This window comes from Pelodiscus sinensis, chromosome 1 (genome assembly GCF_049634645.1).
Source record: "Pelodiscus sinensis isolate JC-2024 chromosome 1, ASM4963464v1, whole genome shotgun sequence".
Classification (NCBI taxonomy): domain Eukaryota; kingdom Metazoa; phylum Chordata; order Testudines; family Trionychidae; genus Pelodiscus; species Pelodiscus sinensis.
In genome coordinates this window covers 226,079,444-226,099,040 of record NC_134711.1, presented here as the reverse complement: position 1 = coordinate 226,099,040, position 19,597 = coordinate 226,079,444, and the positions used below count along the sequence as shown (strand labels likewise).

Sequence of the window (19,597 nt, the reverse complement as noted above, 5' to 3'; positions counted from 1 at the left end):
TTCATGCTAAATGATTATAGAGAGCATCTTGGATTTCTTAGCATATTACTTATCTTTTGAATCCTTCATCCCCACTACTGTCCAGCTAAGAACATTCAAGTACTTAGGGATATATTTACAAAGGTATTTAAGTGCCTAAAGATGCAGAAAGCTGCCTAGTGGGATTTTAAAAAGCACCAAAGCAGATTAGGTGTCTAACTATTACTGGGTTCTTACTTGGCTAGGTACTTTTGAAATCCCAATAAGCATCTATCTGCATATTTCAGTGCCTAAATATCTTTTGTACAGCTTTGACATAACTACTCTTTCCCCTGGGATACAATGGATGTTTTTCTGCTCCCTGGAACACAGTAAGGAGGAAATCTCAAAGGCTACAAGACAGGGAGTTTGTGACAGATGGAAGTGAGATAGGGGATTCCATAGCTGGTGTGGAATCACAGGGACAAATAGGTCCTTGGTCAAAACACTCTGCCTTTTAAAAGCAAAAACCCACCCCCTCACCACAATGAGAAAAACTCTATGAATTTAACATTGCAGAACTGTCTCCCCTGCCAAAACCTAGTAGTGAGCAAATGTGGGCAAATGTTCAGGGTGTCTGGCCAATGAATCCTTACAGGTGACACACCCACGAAGCACACTGCCATCCTGGCCTGCAATTTCCCCATGCTTTTCTGTGGAGAAAGGATACAAAAGTCTGTCCCTGTGGTATTCAGGAAGAAGTGAGTTCCCCCTACATGGCTACATTACAGCATTATTTTGAAATATCTAATTTCGAAATAGTTATTTCGAAATATGTTATTTCAAAATAGCGCATCCACACTGATTGGACGCTGAATGGCATTTAAGGCCGGCCAGAACCGGTTCTGGCAGGGCATCAGGTCAGGAGTTACTTTATGTGGCTGCTGCGTGAGGCTATTTGAGGCCTGTGCTTAAAGGGACCCCCCTGCACATCTTGTTCTCACGTTTCCCTGCTTATTTGCCTACCTCGCTGAGGGACAGCAAAGCATTTTTTCCTCTGTATGCTCTGGTTGCCCTCACTCAGGACACCACAGCACTCTGCAGCATGGAGCCAGAGCCGCCCCTGGGCACCCTGGTGCTTCTCTTGGACTTGTTTCTGCGAGCCTGGCAGCACTTTCTGCATGCTGCCTTGCAGGATCTGCATCAACCCAACCCCCAGGCCTTCTTCCAGACCCTCCTCATCCACCTGAACCTCTCAGAGCAGAATATTCCGCAAGTGGTGGCAGCGTGCTGTGTGCTCCACAATGTGCGTGAGCAGAAGGAGGAGGCTTTCCTGCCAGGTTGGATGGCAGAGGCAGACCACTTGGCCAGCCTGTAAACGCAGCCCCACATGGCTGCCATCCGGGAGGCCCATCGGTGGGCTGTCTGTATCTGGGAGGCCCTGCGGGAGAGCTTCCATTTGGAGGAGCAGTAACTGTCTCCCTGGCCTGCCCCACTGGGGGCTTGTGCCTCATTCCTCCCTCACATCCTTCCACTTACCCCTCCCTAACCCCCCTTCCTGATGTAAAATAAAAGACATGTGTTCATGAAATCAAAGTCTCTTTATTGAACAAAACTGAGGTGGAGGGGGGGAATGAAACTCAGGTGAGACTGGGGAAAGAAGGTGGGAGAGGGGAGGGGGAAACCTGGGAGGAGGGAGCTGGAAGGGGGAGGCAAGAGGAGGAAGCAGGAGGAGAAGCTCAGGGCTCAGGTTTGAGAGTCTCACCAGCCCAGCTGTTTCCCAGCACCGCAGGTGCGGGGGCCTCGGCGTTCCCAGGGGATTGTGGAGGGAGAAGCGGGAGGGGGAGAAGGAGTGGGAGGAGGAGCGGTAGCTGGGGAGACAGCAGAGACTGGAGCGGCAGGAGGCAGCAATCTCTGCACCAGGGTCTGCAGGTGCTCGCAGATGGCATGTCCCTGGGCAAGCTGCTCCCACCAGAGCTGCAGGTCTTCTTGCACCCAGTGCTCCATGGTGCGGTGCAGGGCTCACAGTGCCTCCAGGTGCTGCCGCTGGTAGTCCTCTTGTGCACGGGTCAGCCTGCAGAGTACTCGGGTGTGGGAGGATGTCCTGGACGGGGTGGGGCGCCCTGCACTCAAAGCTGGTGCAGCTGAGGAGAAACAAGAGAAGTGGTCAGTTATCCCTGGAGACACAGTGGGTGAAGCCCAGCCCCCCTCTGTAAGCGAGGACGACAGTTCTCCACACCATCAGAGCCAATGTGCTTGCACACAGGCCATGCTCAGGACATCCTGCTATCCCCGGGAATGGGAGCTGCCCCAAGACTACACCCAAGCCCCCGTGCTGCATCAGTGTGGGTGTGGGGAGGGGAGGAGATGTCCCTTGCCTCTGTGTAGAGGGAGCTTGTGGAGGGAGGGCGTCCTGCTGTGTCCTACCCCGGGTTCAGAAGCATGTCACGTCTCTTCACACACTTCTGCTAACAGGCCAAGGCCCCTGTGTGGCAGCCAGCTGGGGCCACATGCCCAAGGGTGGCATGGCACGTGTTCGCACATGCACAGGTTGCTGCATGATCCATGGTCAGTAAGGCCCACACGCGCAGACCCTGGTCTCCCTCCCCTCCCGCCCCCGCATAAGGGGGCAGTGATGGCACTCACGTGTTGTTGCCTCACCAGCCTCAGACAACACCAGCGACAGGTCCACTGGGACGGCTTGGGGGTCCTGGCCGCGCGGAACACTCCCTCCAGGCTCCTGCGGCTCCTGGCCCCCCTCCTCCTACTGCTCCTCTGTGTCCTCATCAGGGCCCTCTGCCCCAGAGTTGATGACCACCTGGGGGACATGGACCATTCCGCACCCCAGGATGCGGTCCAGGGCATACAAATAGGGGCAGCTCTCTGGGTCTGCCCCTGGTTGGGAGCTGCCCCCTATGGCCCTGGCATACACCTGCCACAGCTCCTTAATTTTCATCTGAACCTGCTCCTGGATTCAGATGTGGCCTTTGGTGGCCAGGCTTGCAGCCATCCGCCTGTAGACGGCTGCGTTCCTTCGTCTAGTGTGGAGATCATGGGCATTGGCAGCATCCCCCCAAACCTCAATCAGGTCCATGATCTCCACACTAGAAGGCACCCATCTTCTCCGGCCCCTGGCAGAGTCCTGGGAGCTGGTAGACTGGTCCTGGAGAGCGGTGGAGGTCTGGGCTGCCAGTGGCTGGCTGGCTCATGCTGCGGCCTGGGTCAGGGGCAGCAGCAGAGTGGCTCTGGGCTGGCAGGCCTAGTGCTAGCCACAAAAGACTGTGGCCAGACTCTACCCCTTTAAGGGCTCCAGGAGGGGGAGGGAGGAGAGGAGTTTTCCTGTTTGAGCCCAGAGTGGCCACCAGGGCATCCTGGGAAGGGCTGGAGGCCCCCTATTTTGAAATAGCCCCTATTCCCTGTCTACACCGTGCCTATTTCATAATAGCTATTTCGAAATAGGTGCTATTCCTTGTAGAATGAGGTCTGCCAATTTCAAAATAAGCCCTCTGCTACTTCAAAATAGTGGTTGGCTTGTGTAGATGCTAGGAAAGTTATTTCGAAATAACGGCTGTTATTTTGAAATAACGTTGCTGTGTAGACATACCCTATGTTCCAGACCATTCCTGCCTATAGAGATTAATCAAGGACTTTGCCCTTAATTATTGTATTTTAAGGCTATTCTAGTCCATATGTGTAGTTAATATATGCAAAATGCAGCATTTGCTAACAATCTAATATTGAATGCAATTAGTGGTTTATTCAGGGACTGATGAAAATGTTGGTAAGTGGCATTTATTCAGAATTAGTCAACACATAGCAATGATTACCTACTTCATCGGACTGTTGTGAGAATTGGTTAACTTTTGGAAAGCACTTTGAAGATGAAGAGTCCTACACAGATATTAAATGCTATTATTGTTGTTAAAATTATCATAATCTTTAAAGATGCATCTGCTGGAATATAACACAGCCAAAACAAGATCTATTTCTAAAGAACCCCAGTAGAAGCAATGATCATTCAAGAACAACTGAAGTAGCCAACAACTAAAGATGATGCAATTCAGGTCAAGGAATTCACAGATATGATAAAGAGCTAGATATTTTTGCCTGGCCTGTACAATACTTTGTCACCAGCCCACTCTCAGACACATTTTTTAAAAAGTGCCACCTGGCCTGCTCTCGCAAAAAGTACTTCTGTCTTTTGTCCCCCGTGATCACACCCCATTGTGCTTTAGCATAAGCACAATTTTTTATAAATAAGTGTGCCGGAAAGCAGGGAATCTCAGTTTTCCAGGGATCTGAGGACCCATGAATAACCTAGCAAAAAATAACTATCAAGATTATAACCCTGCTGTTCAGATTACAGCCATTTACACTAGTTTACATTTTTAAGATGACCTTTGCAAGTGAAAGTGACAGCAACTTGGTATTTTTATCATCATAAATGTAGGGTTCAAGGTAAATCTGTTAACGTAGTTATATGAATGTCCTCTTTCTAAAGAGTAAAATGACAGGCAGGAATACTGGGACAAGTTACAAACAAACAAAATTGTTTTGTTAATGTTTGCTATCTAATGATAGATCTCTAAAATGACACAACATGTCCAATTTCCTAAGGACTTGACCTAAAATCGATCAGAGTGGATTAAAAGACTTCCATTGCCTTCAATGGACTGTATATCAGGCCCCTAAGAATTAAACCAGTGACCCTTTACTCAGGAGAATGGAACACAAAGTTAATCAGAAATGCTGTATTTCTAGTATACAAGGGACCTAGGCCACAGACAGCTATCACTGACTAGGGCTGCCAGGCATCTAGTATTTGCCAGATCAAAAAGGGACCCTAACTGTTCCAGACTGCACTGCTGACTGGGCTGTTAAAAGTCCAGTTGGCATGGGGCTAGCGGTCTCTCTACCTGGCTCCACGCACCTCTTGGGAAGCAATGACATGTCCCTGAGCTTCCAGGTGGTAGAATGGCCAAAGGCACCCTGTGTGCTGATCCCACCCAACCCTGGGCATTGGCTCTGCAGCTCCCATTGGCCTGCAACCAAAGCCAATGCAAACCGTGGGGATGGTACCTGCTGGAGGATGCAGCACACAGAGGCACCTAGTCATGCCTCCACCTGGGAGCTGAGGGATATGTTGCAGCTTCCACAGAGCCCCCAAAGTAAGTGCTGCCCAGTACCCACACACTGAATCCCCTTCATCACCTCAATCTGCTGCCGCAGCCTGGATCCCCCATCACACATCCTTCATTTCTTGCTCTGCTCCAGAGCTTGCACCCCCAGCTCAAAGCCCATACACCCTCCCACACCCCAGTTCCCTGCCTCAGTCCAGACCCCCCCCCCGACCCTGCACTCTAAACTCTTCATTTTTAGCTCCATTCCAGAGCACACATACCCAGCCACACCTACCTCTCCCACAGCTCACCCTTCTGCCCCATCCCAGTGAAAATGAGCAAACGAGTGAGAGTTGGGGAGAAGAGGGACAGAGGGAGAGGGAATGGAGTGACTGGGCTGGATCCTTAAAGAAGGGATAGGGATGGGGCAGGGGCAGGGCAAGAGTGTTTGGTTTTGTGAAGTTAGAAAATTGACAACCCTACCACTGACCGTGCCCCCTCCCTGGCCCACAATTCCCTCTAAACCATCCTGAACAAAAAATGCAGAAGCTTGTTTCTGTGGCACTCAGGAAGGGTGTGAGCTATACATTCCTATACTGCATACTAGAAAGGAACATAAGAGGGTTGTTAGATATTTTTAATGCTAAGAAGAATTAAAATACAAGTTAAAGGGAAAAAGTACTGTATTTTCATTTGACCATAGAAAGACTGAATTCTAAAATTATAGTACAACATTGACAACATTTTGTATCCTAGAAATGATGTAAAGTACAATGATATTAGTTTTGTATAACAAAACTACTCAGGTAACTGGGAGAATCTACCGTTAGCACATAAATGTCACATTTATTGCTTAGTGAGGACTAAGTAAGATTTTCAGTTTGTCAAAGCTCTAGTCTCCTTTTTTGGTAGCTGTATTGTCCCTCCCTCTCTCTTCTCTGACTCCCCTTCTACTTCTCTACTTCTCTACTTCTGTTTCCTACATTTTTTATATATATATATTTCCACCACTTTCGTCTCTTCTTCTCCCATTTCACCCTTTTTCTGATCTCTGCAGAGACAGCAGTAGCACTTCACATAGGAGAGGGAGACTAACTAGCATACCAGTCTCTTTCTATGCCTCTGCACTTCATGCTGCTGCACACTACATCACTCTCTCTTTATATCCAATTCTTTGCACTTGACTACAATCACACGATCCTACATAATTCCCCCATGCTCTTCTGGCTCCGTGTGAAAAGTGATACGCCACTGCAGCACTGTTTGTTGCCACTGTTTGTTGCCAGGGACTACAGTGTAGTGTTACATTGACATGCGTTCTGAATAAATATATCAATTGGAGAACACGTGTCCCCACCACTGATATCTGATACTCTTGATTTAACAGTTATTTTCTTGAGTGACTGATCCAGTCAGAACGTGGATCAAATAAATAGCATAGGAAAAATCAGAGGGCTATATCTCCCCAAATTAGAGACTCAGAGGAAAACCTGCCTCTGCAGTAGTCATTAAGGGGAGTGAACAGCTCTACAATGTTGTACGTAATCTGCTGCCTTTGTGATAAAGAACTTCATAAATCCTGAGATGTGAATATTAGCAGCCAAGTACCTGTAAGTCTCTGGTAGAAGGCAGTATTTCTCAATGGGGGAAAAAAATGTGTCAATCCGCAAGGGAGTACAGATGATTTTAGACTGGCCTTTGATTTTACAACAGGAAAATTCTGTCTGTTTGAGAGGAATAACAATATTATTTCCTTCTGCTTGCATATGCCATTGTTTTCCCCACTCATATTCCTTTAGAGAATATCTTTTTCCCACTCTGTCATCATACTATCTAATCCTACTTCTTTTTTACATGAATGTGAAATTCCTTTATTTCTTTTCAACTAAAGAAAGGCAGATTAAAGAAACAGGTCCCAGGGAACGAATTGAAACCGGGTAAAGATCTCTTTTATTCATCCTCAGCTATGCAAATACCTATTTTGCAAACTGTTTCTGAACTCTTGTCCTAAACTTTTTATACTTGGTCCTTTGTTCCTAGAATACCCAAATTTCTGGGAAATCTATAGGCACATAGTTTACATTTTATATATTTTATCTTTTTTCTCCAGTACCTCATTAGGATATAGAACAGGGGTGGGCAATAATTTGTGATGAGGGGGCCACTCCAAGGAATTGGAAAGTGGCCAAGGACCACACACTTCATATTAATGGAGGAAGTGTGTGGTCTGGGATGGAGGTTGGGTGCAGAAGGAAGCTTGCAGTAAGGGACTAGGGTGTAGGAGTGAGTCTGGGGTCTGGGAGGGAGTCTGGGTGAAGGAGGCTGTTGTGACCTGGGCTAGGGGACTACAGTGCAGCAGTTTGGGTTGTGATCTTGGCTAAGAGGGGGTTGTGACCTGGAGAAGGGGACTAAGATGCAAGAGGGCATGCAGGGGTTTGGGTTATGACCTGGGGCAAGCAATTGGGGTGCTAGATTTGGGAGGGGATATGGGTGCAGGAATGGGGACAGATGGTTTGGGTTGTGACCTGGGACAGGCGATTGGAGTGCAGGATCTGGGAGGTGATATGGGGGCAGGAGGGGACACAGGGGTTGGGTTATGTGGGGTAGAGGTGCAGGAAAGGAGGCAAAGGGTTTGGGTTGTGACCTAGAACAGGAGGGGCTGTTACCTGGGGCAGAGGATTGGCATGCAGAATCTAGGAAGGGATATGGGTGCAGAAGGGTGGAGGGTTTGGGTTGTGACATGGGTCAGGGGACTGGGGTGTGGTATATGGAGGTAGGTTTGGGTTATGTGGGGTAGGCAGGCAAATGGTGCCAGAGACAGGCTCCGGTTGGGAGACTTACTGGTTTGACTCCAAGCAGCAGCCTTCTCAGCAGACTCCCCACCAGCCTCACCTCCACACTGGCTGCAGGGACCAAGTGGTTTTGGAACACCTACTAGCTTGATAGCAGGGGAGGGAGTGCCCCCCAAGCTGCTTGTTGACAACAGGCAACGCCCATTGGCCAAAAACAGCCAATGGGATTGTGCTGGGGGTGGGAGCAGTGCATGAGGACTCTCAGCTGTTCAAACAGAACCCAGCAGCAGCTTCTCTCAGCAGCAGGCAAGGGCAGGCTACGAATCTGCCTGAGACTCCCTGGTGCTTCTGCAGGCCGGATCTGGCAGCTTGGTGGGCTGGATCTAGCCCGTGGATGAGTATTTTGCCCAGGCCTGACATAGAAAATCTTTCTTCAATATATTTCCCTTCTTGTAATGGGAAATTCGAATATTCTTTTCCCATGTTTCTTTAATGCATTCTGCTTCCTGACTCCTCCCCCTCTTCCCCCCACACACCCCTCCTAGGGATTATAACAAACTGAGAAACATCAGTATTAATAGTGAGGACTGTGCCTCTGCATATTTCTTTATGACAGCTGTGGAGTTGGGGGTGGTTAAAAACCTAAGCAAGAAAGGCAAAACACTAAGAGTATGTCTAGACTGCATCCCTCTGTCAGCAGAGGGACGCAGATTAGGCAGGTTGACATTGCAAATGAGGCAGGGATTTAAATATCCCGTGCCTAATTTGCATAAAAATGGCCACCATGTTTTGCTGACTCCGCACTTTGTCAGCAAAAAGCGGCAGTCTAGAGGGGGATCTGTCAAGAAAGAAAGCCTTTTTTGACAGATCCCTTATGCGTCCTGCAGGGAGTCTGTTGAGAAAGGCTTTCTTTTTCCACAGATCCCCCTCTAGACTGCCGCTTTTTTCCGACAAAGTGCTGAGTTGGCAAAACACATGGTCATTTTTATGCAAATTAGGCACGGGATATTTAAATCCCTGTCTCATTTGCAATGTCGACCTGCCTAATCGGCATCCCTCTGCCAACAGAGAGATGCAGTCTGGACATACCCTGACATAGCAATGGCCCTAGAGAGAACCGTGGGAAGACGTTTACTGGCCAGTCTCCACTACCTGGCTCCAGACAAGCTGAGAATGGTTTACTCTTCCCAGGGCTAAGGCTAGGATAAAAAGGAGGATTCTAAACATTAGAGAACACCAGGCCTAGAAAAGGGTAAGGTCTGACTGAAGGTATATCCACACTGCAGTTAGACACCCTTGGCTGGCCCATGCTTACTGATTAAAACCCACAGGGCTTGGACTAAGGGATCTTTATTTGCAGTGTAGAGTTGACTGGCTGGCAAGGAGATAGACACCAGTAGAGGCAGTTCAGTGGAGGTGACTGGGCTGGCTTAAAAGCCCAAAAGCTTGTAAGGAAAGATTAAAGGTTAGGTAAAAGGGAAAATGTGTATGTAAACCTTTATTGGTTTTACCCTTTACTCTATGTGCTTGGTATATTTGGGAGAATGAATAAACAATCAGCAGGGCTGACAGCCACTGCAGGCCCCAGGGCAAAGTGTGGGGGAGCCCGGCTCCCCATGCCCAGAACGGGCAGGGCTGAGGGTAGAAGAGACAGGGCAGGACAGGAGGCAGTCAGCCCTGAGAGCCTTCCACACAATCGCCTGCCTCCCGCCCTCCCCCCACATAGCTCTCAAAGCCATGCAGAGTGGTGCTCCAGCATTCCCACAGCAATTCAAAGGGGCCAGGAGCTTCAGCCACCACTGTTGCCACCCTCTGGGCCCTAGAGCAATTGCCCCCTTTACCCATTCCCCCCATCAGCAGGCCTGTAAATAATGCTTTGTTTTTAAAAAGCCACTTTTTAGTCACTTTAACCACCCTGGTCACAGGCCCCTGGAGGGAATGGGCTGACAAGAACCACAGCTAGTTGGAACTGTCACCTTAACACTATTGATAAATGGGGGAGTGCAGCCCACCCACAGACCCAGTCTAAGAGAGGGAGGGCCACAAGGTTCTGCTTACAACAAGAAGTGCTAAAAGTGATGTAAGGGTGCAGTTCACCTTGAAACCATGATAGACATATTAAAGTTCTATTTGATCGTTTCTATTTATAATACGGTCATGCCAATTTTCTTCCACTATTTGATCTGAGGAAGTGGGTCTGGCCCACGAAAGCTCATCACCTAATAAACCATCTTGTTAGTATTTAAAGTGCTGCATAGTCCTGTTTTTTGTTTCTATTTATGTTTGTTTCTCTTTTCTGGTGTCATTATGTTTGCTTCAAGATTAGCAAACTACAGGAGGTAAAGCCATATTCTGGGGAGATCACAAGCTCTCTCGGGTTTTAGAGTCCTTATCTGATGCCAAAATTTAAAGTGACAGGTAATGCACAAGGTTAAAAATAAAATGTCAATATTCTACTCAAACAAACAGAATTACCTGTCCTTAAAATCAAAGTCAATCTTCTTTTAGTACCTCACTCAGAGCTGACTAATCCAAGTAGCCAAAAACAACAGAAGATACTTAAAGTACATAACAGACAATAAAAATCAGTGGAGAACAACATATCAGTGCTAGTTCGCATAACTTCAAAGACTGTTTGATTGCTAATCAGAGAGCAAAACGGCAGATATTTAGTTGATTAAAGAGCTGCTTCAAACAATACATTTCAAGTTATCACAAAATCATGGCAATTAGAGATGGAAAGGACTCATTAAGACATCTCGAACATATTATATTGCTTCTCTAAAGCCAAATTACTGCAGCTACCTTTTAATGAAATCTGTGTTTATCACCTTCTCTTCCCATTTCACAGAAAATTTCAGTAGAAATAGTGCTTTAGCATTTGATTTCATTGAACAGCTACTGATTAGCTTCTCAGAGATGGAGTAGCTGCTGATTATGGGGAAAGCACAGTACACTGATTATAAGACTACTGTTTCTGAATACAGTAGACAGAGTAACAGGGATTATAAATAAGGAGGCTAATTTGAGGCAAAATATGCCAGTTTCTTGAAGCTTTACAACACTTTATTGGCTAAATATAATATTCATGATTGAAAGTATGATTCAAGTTAATCAGTAATGTGACTATACACAACTGATTTCTTTAAAATATTCAAACAGTGTATAAGTTAAAAGCATAAAATGCAATTTTCTGTGAAAGTAAATCACAAAAAAACTTTACACTTTTATAGGTAAAAATGATCAGAGTCTGCACTATGAATTTTTTGTCTGTTTATATAATTCTTATTAGCAGTCTATGACAGAGAGCACTCACCTCTCGTGAGCACCTGGTTGCAAACCTGCAAACCCCTATCAATTGTTGCTTTTGTGAGGCAGGTTTTCAGTGGCTCATCTGTGACTTTGTGACCGTATATTTTTAATGGAAATATGTTTTGAATATGCATACCTTGAACATGTTTTATACAAATTAGGGCATGCAACTTATCGTTGGAGAGCCCGTAATCACCTGAATGTGTATAATCTATTTGTGTGTATGTATCCTTCAGGTACGTGAAGTTACGATTATGTAGTATAATTCTATTTACATATCTAAATGTGCTAATCAAGGCCATTAGAGGTACTAAAGGAACTTAGTAGCCTGGTGCTCAAGACAATGATCTGTGAATAGTGTGGTTTATTCCTGCAAGTCTGGTCTATGGTTGGTCTTACAAAGATATGTGACCATGCCACCAGGTGCTGGAATCCATCTTGAATTTTGTACTTTTCCACATGAGGTGGGAAATTGAACAAACGCTTCCTGCCCCCAGGGAAATTTTATATAAGGAATGAGAAGCAAACTATTATGTTTTCAGCTGGTTTTACAGACCACTCCCTACCCCAAGAGTACATGAAAAGATTTGAAAACAAAAGAACGCTAATGCCAGGGATAGAGAGGGACCAATGACAGAAAGAAAAGCTCTGGTCTGGAAAAGATTTCTCCTGAAATAAGAATTAGGGTGAGAAATTATTATTTGTAACTTCTCTTAATATATTATGCTTAGCTGGGGTGTTTTGTTTTATTTTAGCTTAGAAAATTATTTTGATCTGTATGTTATCACTTGCAACCACTTCAATCCTACTTTTTATATTTAACAAAATCACTTTTGTTTATTATTAAATCTTGTGTAAATAATGATTACCTGAAGGAAACAACAGCTGTACTTATCTATCTTTCACTAATAAAGGGCACAAACTTTCTGAATTTGTTCTGTGCAAAGCTTTTATGCAGGGTAAGCTGGATTTATCTGGGATGTGGTCCCATTGGGGCTGTGGACGGGGGTGCTGTGTCAAGTGCCTGTGACGGAGCCTTCCCAGAACTGAACTGTTCTCAATGTTTGTGATGCTCTGTTGTGAGCTGTAACCCCAACTTAATGCCTTTGTTGGGGGAGACCAGTGCTTTGGGCTCAGCAGGATATGGTGGTGGGGAACCCTAGAAGGCAGGAAGGCAGGCTCAGAGGTATGATCAACCCATCAGGCAACAGTCTCAAGGTGATCTTTGTGACCCAGCCAGTCACAATTTTCCCCTCTCCATCCCTGCCATTCTAGGAGGTCCAACAGAGCCTGTCTTTGTGCTTTTGTTCAAATTTTTAGTCCCCTGTCTGAGTTCAGTCCTCATCTCCTTCTGAGCTAGTTTCAGGTCCATGCCTGCTGTGCTATAGAAGCCTAGGGCTTTCTCCATGAATACTCTTTCTCCTTATTACCCCAAAGCTTCAGCTAGAAACAGACCTGCTCAGACTCTGCACCTCCCTATAACTGAACTTGCTGAGTTCTGATTGGCTGCTTCTATGCAGTCTTTCTAGGAAGCCCTGGAGGACCTACCTTTACTGATTTTTTTCTAGGGTAGGATGTGATAGAAACATGGCATCTTCTGCAGAGGACCTCAAAGGGCCCAGTAAAAATCTGTCACAGAGACTCCATGCATAATGGCACTTAAAGCAAAGTCTTACTGTATAACAGCTCCAGTTATACATTAAAATATACATGAAGATGCCACTTTAATTGGAAAAAAAATTCATTAAAGAAAACTAATTTCACTTCAAATCACAAACAGGTACTTTATGAAAAAATTACTGGATACCAACAATTATTATAATAATATATTCCTAGTTGGCAAAGAAAGGTAATAATCTTTTATAATTATAGAAAATTACAATGGATTTAAAAGTTAAGGGGCTTCACTTTCCCCTCCATACAAAGAGATAATTACTCACCTTGTAATTATTTTTTCTCTGACGAGCACATCCATGCAGGATTCTTATTCTTGGGCCCTGTACAAGAAAGTGGGAACTTCCTACATTCTTAGCATTCTGGAGCCTCCCTTACAGCAGTGAAAATGGAGGTCTTAGCCCATGTTTCCTGTATACTTCAATTGTCAACTCAGGACAAGTTGGGAATTCAGTAAATTATCTTTTCACTTACTGGCTGTCACCCCACTGGTGTCTCTGATCAGCCAAGGAAGCTGAACCCTGAAGCATTAAAACATGAAGCATTGATGCTTGCCTCAACTGTCCTATGGATAAGACCCAAAAGATTACCATGGGCTTGGTATGGGGTGGCAGCAAGTGTCACTCCACACCTGCACTCATACTCATTTTGCATCTTGCCTTTTGGCAGGGCCATCCATAGAGCAGTATGGGGCCTGGGACAACTCTCCTGTTGAAGTCCCTGCCCTGCCCCCCATCTGCTCTGCCCTGCCCTAGCACGCTTTCCTAACCCTCTTCACTCAGCTTCTCTGTGGCAGCAGGAACCCTTGTTCCACAGGTGGAGCAGGGGCAGGGCAGGGTGGAGCCTGCAGCGGGGTTTTTTTCCCAGGCTCCACACTATCCTAAGGAGGGCCCTGCCAAACAGCAAGACACAAAATTAGTGGTATAATTCTCCAATGGCTAGGGCCCTACCAAATTCAAGACCATGAAAATGTGTCATGGACTGTGAAATCTGACCTCCCTAAGTATTGCTACCCTTACTTCTGAGCGGCCTGCAGAGCTGGACAGCCAGAGAGCAACGGCTATTGGCCAGATGCCCAGCTCTGAAGGCAGCATCCCTCTAGCAGCAGAACAGAAGTAAAGGTGGCTATGCCATCCTATGCCATCCTTACATTTGCTCTGCTGCTTGCACAGGCTCTGCCTTCAGAGATGGACTCCCAGCCAGCAGCCACCACTCTCCAACTGGCCAGATCTTAATGCAGTGCCACCAGCAACACCAATGCAGAAGTAAGAGTAGCAGTACTGCAGCCTCCCTTCCCTCCTGCTGCTCTCCACCTCCCCGTAACTTTGCAACACCCCCCACTTTTTTTTTTTGTCTCGACCCCTACAGTTACAACAGTGAAATTTCAGATTTAAATAACTGAAATAATGGAATTATTATTGTTAAAATCCTTTTACTGTGAAACTGACTAAAATGGGCTGAATTTGGTAGTTCCATATATATGGTAAATCTTCTTTTACTTTCTTTGCATTTGAATATCCCTAAGTAGAGATCTGCAAGTTCTAAAGCTTCTACCCAGGCAATTTCAGTGAACTCCTCTGCATGTAATAATGACACATGGGACATTGAATAATGTTATCTCTATGAAAGAATTGTAGTTAATTTATTTCAGCAGGTCAACGACTCTCAGGTTGAGTCCATTGAGCACACTGAGTAGAGAGTTAAACTCTACTGAGTCAAATGTTGTTGTTTTTTCTCTTTTTTTGTGTGTGAAGAATACCAAAAGAGCAGCTCTGTATAAGCTTGAAAGTGTTTCTCTCTCACCAACAGAAGTCTGTCCAATAAAAGAAATTACCTCACCCACCTTCTGTCTCTTATACACCACAGCACATATCAAAACCCCTTTATTTTGGGGTACATACTGAAAAGGGTTTGGTTTCTGCTGTATGAATGAGAATCCTGAGCAGAGTGGCATTCACCTCCCTTGAAATCAAGTATCAAGGCACAAGTCACAAGGTTTCTAAGCAGAGGAACTTTTCCCTTTCCTCCCTGTGGAGAGGACTTAAGAGCTAGGATACCCAGGAGAACAGGGTGTTCATTTCAGTCTCTTTAAACTTCTGTAAAGCCTGCAGCTCAAAACAAGCTGTCTCATGAGTAAGACAAGTCTTTAGGTTTTTCTCTGCAGCTACAGGGAGGAAACTACAGCCACCCATACCTGGTGGGAGTCACTATTAAGATAATAGATCTCATTACTGTATTAACTACATCAAATGCTGCCCAAACCTGATGACAGGACACATCAACACTCTCGTGCACTTACCTTTTAAGGTACTGTAGAAAGGATTTGACCAGGACAATCACCTAATCTGAAAGATCAACCTGTACTTTGGCTATAACTCAAGTGATTGTCACCAGCCTTTGCCCAAATGTATCCCATCACTGAAGCACACGGTTCTGGAGTGTGATACCATTATGTTCGGCCTTCATTTTCTTTGACTCTGGCCATCTATACCACTAAATTCTTATTGGTGAAGGTGAGCAACCATAATCAAGGAGCTTCAGGGAGGAGTCAAGTTAGTCTGTACAGGATAAACTTAAAAAACAACAAATGGTCTGATAGCACTTTATAGACTAACAAAACATGCAGATGGTATCATGAGCTTTTGTGGGCACAGCCCACTTCTTCAGACCGGTCATCTGAAGAAGTGGGCTGTGCCCACGAAAGCTCATGATACCATCTACATGTTCCATAATCAAGGAGACACTATTACTACGTACCCTCCTTGAAACAGGGCCAACTGAGACAGAGGTATGTAACACTTTCTTCAGCAGCTTGTGCCGGGGCATGGTAGCCCTACTGGGATGGGAATTCCAGTAATCGAATTAGAGAAATGACTAAGTAATCAAATTAGACAAACAATTCCAGTAATCAAATTAGACAAACAACACTGAAACAAAAATCAATGAGGTTATCTAGCTACAAGGCAAATTAAAAGTACTGGACCTGATTGGCAGATGGGAAGGGGCATACCAGAAGAAAATACCCCCAAACTGGCAAGAATTGTAAGGACTGAAGTGTCACAACAGCAAGGTAGAGTCACAGCTCCTACAGTAAACTCCTTCTCTTGCTGCAGACAAGAGAAAAATGTAACAGCTTCCAAAAGCAGCATTTAGACTGCTATATGGTGTAACTAGCTGTATGACATAGCACATATAGCTTAGGCCCCAACCCACTATACCTGCCCTTGGGATCAAAAACCATTAGACCTAGGGAATAAAATGCTATGAGTGAGAATCCTGCACAAATATTCTCTTGAGTAGTTTAGATCAGCTTCCCATGGTCGCACCTCTTCCAACCATTAGTGACCCACAAGAAAAACTAAACACACAACAATAATTTTTAAATTGCTGGTAAGCCTCTTTCAATTATGCTTCTCATCACAATGAAAAATGCTTCATTAATTTCAGGTGATATAACTAGCATAATGTATATTTACTGTCATTGTACATTACATATAGTTTGCCACACACCTTCAGTATATACAGAAATCATAAGACATAAATAAAAACAGTAACATTAGGAAAATCATTGCTTGACAAATAAAAAACAACTAAAACCAAATTAATTAGTGAAATACTATCATTCAAAGATGGTATAAGGCTGTATGGTCCAATATTTTTTCACACACAATATTATGGTAGACAGCATTCACTTAATTTTAAACATTATCCAACTCAATGGCTATAAAAATATGATTTAATGCTCTAACTCACCAACAATCTCACTTGGCTCCTTGTTGTAAAGCTTTTTGTTCCAGAAAAGTAGTCTGAGGAAAGGAAAGGAGACCAGAAGAACAAGACAAATTCCAACAAACATATGTCCAGTAAATGCTGCAAAATCCAGACCCTAGGAGTAAAAAATGCAATTATAAATTCCAGTTCAATTACCCTACATTACCTGCAAAAAAAAAAAAAACCATATTTGTCATTATGTACTTAACAATTCAGTGATTATATACACATATCAAAAAGCAGGCAATAGTACATTTCCAAGCATAGAATATTTTGTGCTTCCCCACGCTTAGGGAAACTATTATTATAAAAGTTTCATATCTACCAAACCAACCAAAAATATTCCATTACATTTCAGTGTATCAGAATAGCTCCTTTATATTTATACACTAATAACCAGTTCCTGCTTCTACTAATACAATAAGACTTTTTGCATCAATTTCACTTCAACCTAAATTTGTCCCAAAATCTACAATATACTATTACAGCAAAAGTGTTACCTAGCAAAGAGAACATGTTTTGCAATATTTTATCTCCAATTTAAGTCTTTGTTTGAGTTTCTTTACTTATTGTATGATGGAGGCCTTGACTTAATGGGCTCATTGAAGGATCAAGTGGAAGGGGACTATATTATATAATGTCATATTCAATATTTGGCGTGGGATTTTCCAAAGTACTTAGTGTTGGTCTAGCTCTGTTCCCATTCAAGTTGAAGGTAAAACTCTATTCACTTAAATGGCAGAAGAATTGAGCCAATTGCAGAGTGCTTTTGAAAATCTCACACATTATTTCTTACCAAAAAAAATCAAGATTTGTCCCCTATTTTCAGCCAGTGTTTCTTTATATTAAATTGTTTTAATTTTATTAAAAGTTCCTAATAACAAAGAATTTCCACTCTAGATATAAGAGTTATACTGATAGCAAGGTTTCCTGCAGTATCCAGACAACAGGGAATCCCCATAGAGCCAGATTTGTGAGGAAGTTGTTAATAATTAATGTATATTATTATTATTATTAGCAGCAGCACTGGACTAGCATAAAATAAATCTGGGTTCAATTCACATCTCTCCCACAGACTCCCCATGTGACTTTGAGAAGTTATTTAATCTTTCTGTGCCCCAGCCTCAGCTAAAGGACTTTGGTGCAGTTTTATGCAAATAACACATAGTAATAATGTTTCCAAGCAGAATCATGGCCTGTTTGCATCCTGAATTTTAAGACAGCTTGCTTGCCACCTGAACACACACTGTTCCACTGCACTATATTCCCTATAGGAAGCATCTATGCGGAAAGTTTCTCAGTTCAAGCATATGTGATGCGGAAATATCCCGAACAAATGAGACAGAAAGGCTGCTTCTCATTTGCTATCATGGGACAAGATTAGGGGTCACTCTATACCAAGTCCAAATACTGTAGATGACAGGGGCAGTGTATCTCTTTCTCTCTCTCTCATTCTTTCTCTCTCTCTAACACACACACACACACACACACACACACACACACCTTTCATGAAAATGTAGTGACTCTTCAGATCCTGGTACATGACCTATAGAGAATGCACAAAATAAAATGAAATCCTAAAGATATGCAGCATAGAATCATTAGGGTTCACATGCACAAATTAGGCCTTCCAGACGTACTCCTTCAATCTTTTCTGGATAGACTGCCTAAGTCCGTGGTCACCAACCAGTAGATCAGGATCTAATGGTCGTTCTTGAAGCCTCTGACAGGGGATCCTGACTGGTTTGGCCAAGAGGCTATCAAGCGCCAGCACTTCAGCTGCCCCTCTCCCCATTGCTGTGCACCTCCTGCCCTTTGCCTTGGAGCTGCCTCCCTCCACCCTCAAGAACCTCCTGCTTGCTGTGAAGGGCAGGGGAGGAAGAGGAGTGGCACTGATGTCAAGGTGCTCCCTCTCCCACTCTATATCCTATCTTCACAGGGCAGGGCAGGGGATACAACAGGACTTGGGATGGGGGGAGTTTGCTGGCTGCTTTCAGAAGTGGTGCAGGGCCAGGACAAGGGTGAGCCTGCCTTCACCTCACTGCACCATCACCCAGGAGCCACCTGAGGTTAGCAGTGCCCAGTCAGAGCCTACATCCTGAAACCCTACCCCAGTCATGAACCCCTCCCGCACTCCAAGCCCTTGCACCAGCCCCAAGCACCCCGCAGCCAAACACCCTCCCAGAGCCTGCACCTAGAACCCCCTCCAGCAACCCAACCTGCCCCAAGCTCAGCTCAGAGCCCATCTCACACTCCAGATCCCTTAATCCAAGACCAGAGCCTGCACCCCAACCCTCTGCCTCAGCCTGGTGAAAGGGACAGAGAATGGGGGAGGGATGGAGGATGGAGTGAGTAGGGGCAGAGCCTCGGAGAAGGGGCACAAAGGTGGTGGGGTCAGGGTATCTGGGTTTTAGGTAGATCTTGAATTGCACTTAAATTCAAAAAGTGATCTCGTGCTTAAAAAGTTTGGAGACCACTGGCCTACGTCAACCCTGTAAATGATCATAAAGAATGGTCTGAATACTTACCAGGCCTTAAATTAAGATCCAAAGCTAAAGGAGAGAACATTAGGAGAGAATTAATCTGCAAACTTTTAGGAGGCCTACCAAGATCCATGTGAGCAAACAAAGATCTCCAAAACTTACAGGGCTAGATTTTTAAATATCTACCCACAAAAACAAACATGCTGTCCTGCGTATATTTACATAATTATGGACATTTTGCAAGAAAATGGGCCTAACTACCCAAATGTTTGCATAAGGGCCTCTTTCTTTAAAGATTCAGATCACAAAACAAGACAGAAACCCCCTGCCACAAGAACCATGATTCAAGAGAAATGAAGAAGTAGTAATTGTTTCCACATTAGAAGGTTTGCAGGATTCCTCTATAATCTGAAGAGATACAGGAATATGACTGGTATTGAATTGTAAGAACTCTGAGGCTCCACAAACCAAAAATCCTCAATCCCAA

The 19,597-nt window shown here is 44.7% G+C and overlaps 1 protein-coding gene across 4 annotated transcripts in view; it reads right to left on the bottom strand.

Moving 5' to 3' along the window:
* Window positions 1-19,597, bottom strand: part of OCA2 (OCA2 melanosomal transmembrane protein) — a 364,555-nt gene that overhangs the window by 160,866 nt on the left and 184,092 nt on the right. For all 4 annotated transcript variants that reach the window (XM_006116097.4, XM_075916334.1, XM_075916327.1 and 1 more), the window contains exon 15: window positions 16,610-16,742. In XM_006116097.4, coding sequence (XP_006116159.1) covers window positions 16,610-16,742 — 133 coding nt within the window. The remainder of the gene's footprint in view (window positions 1-16,609; window positions 16,743-19,597) is intronic.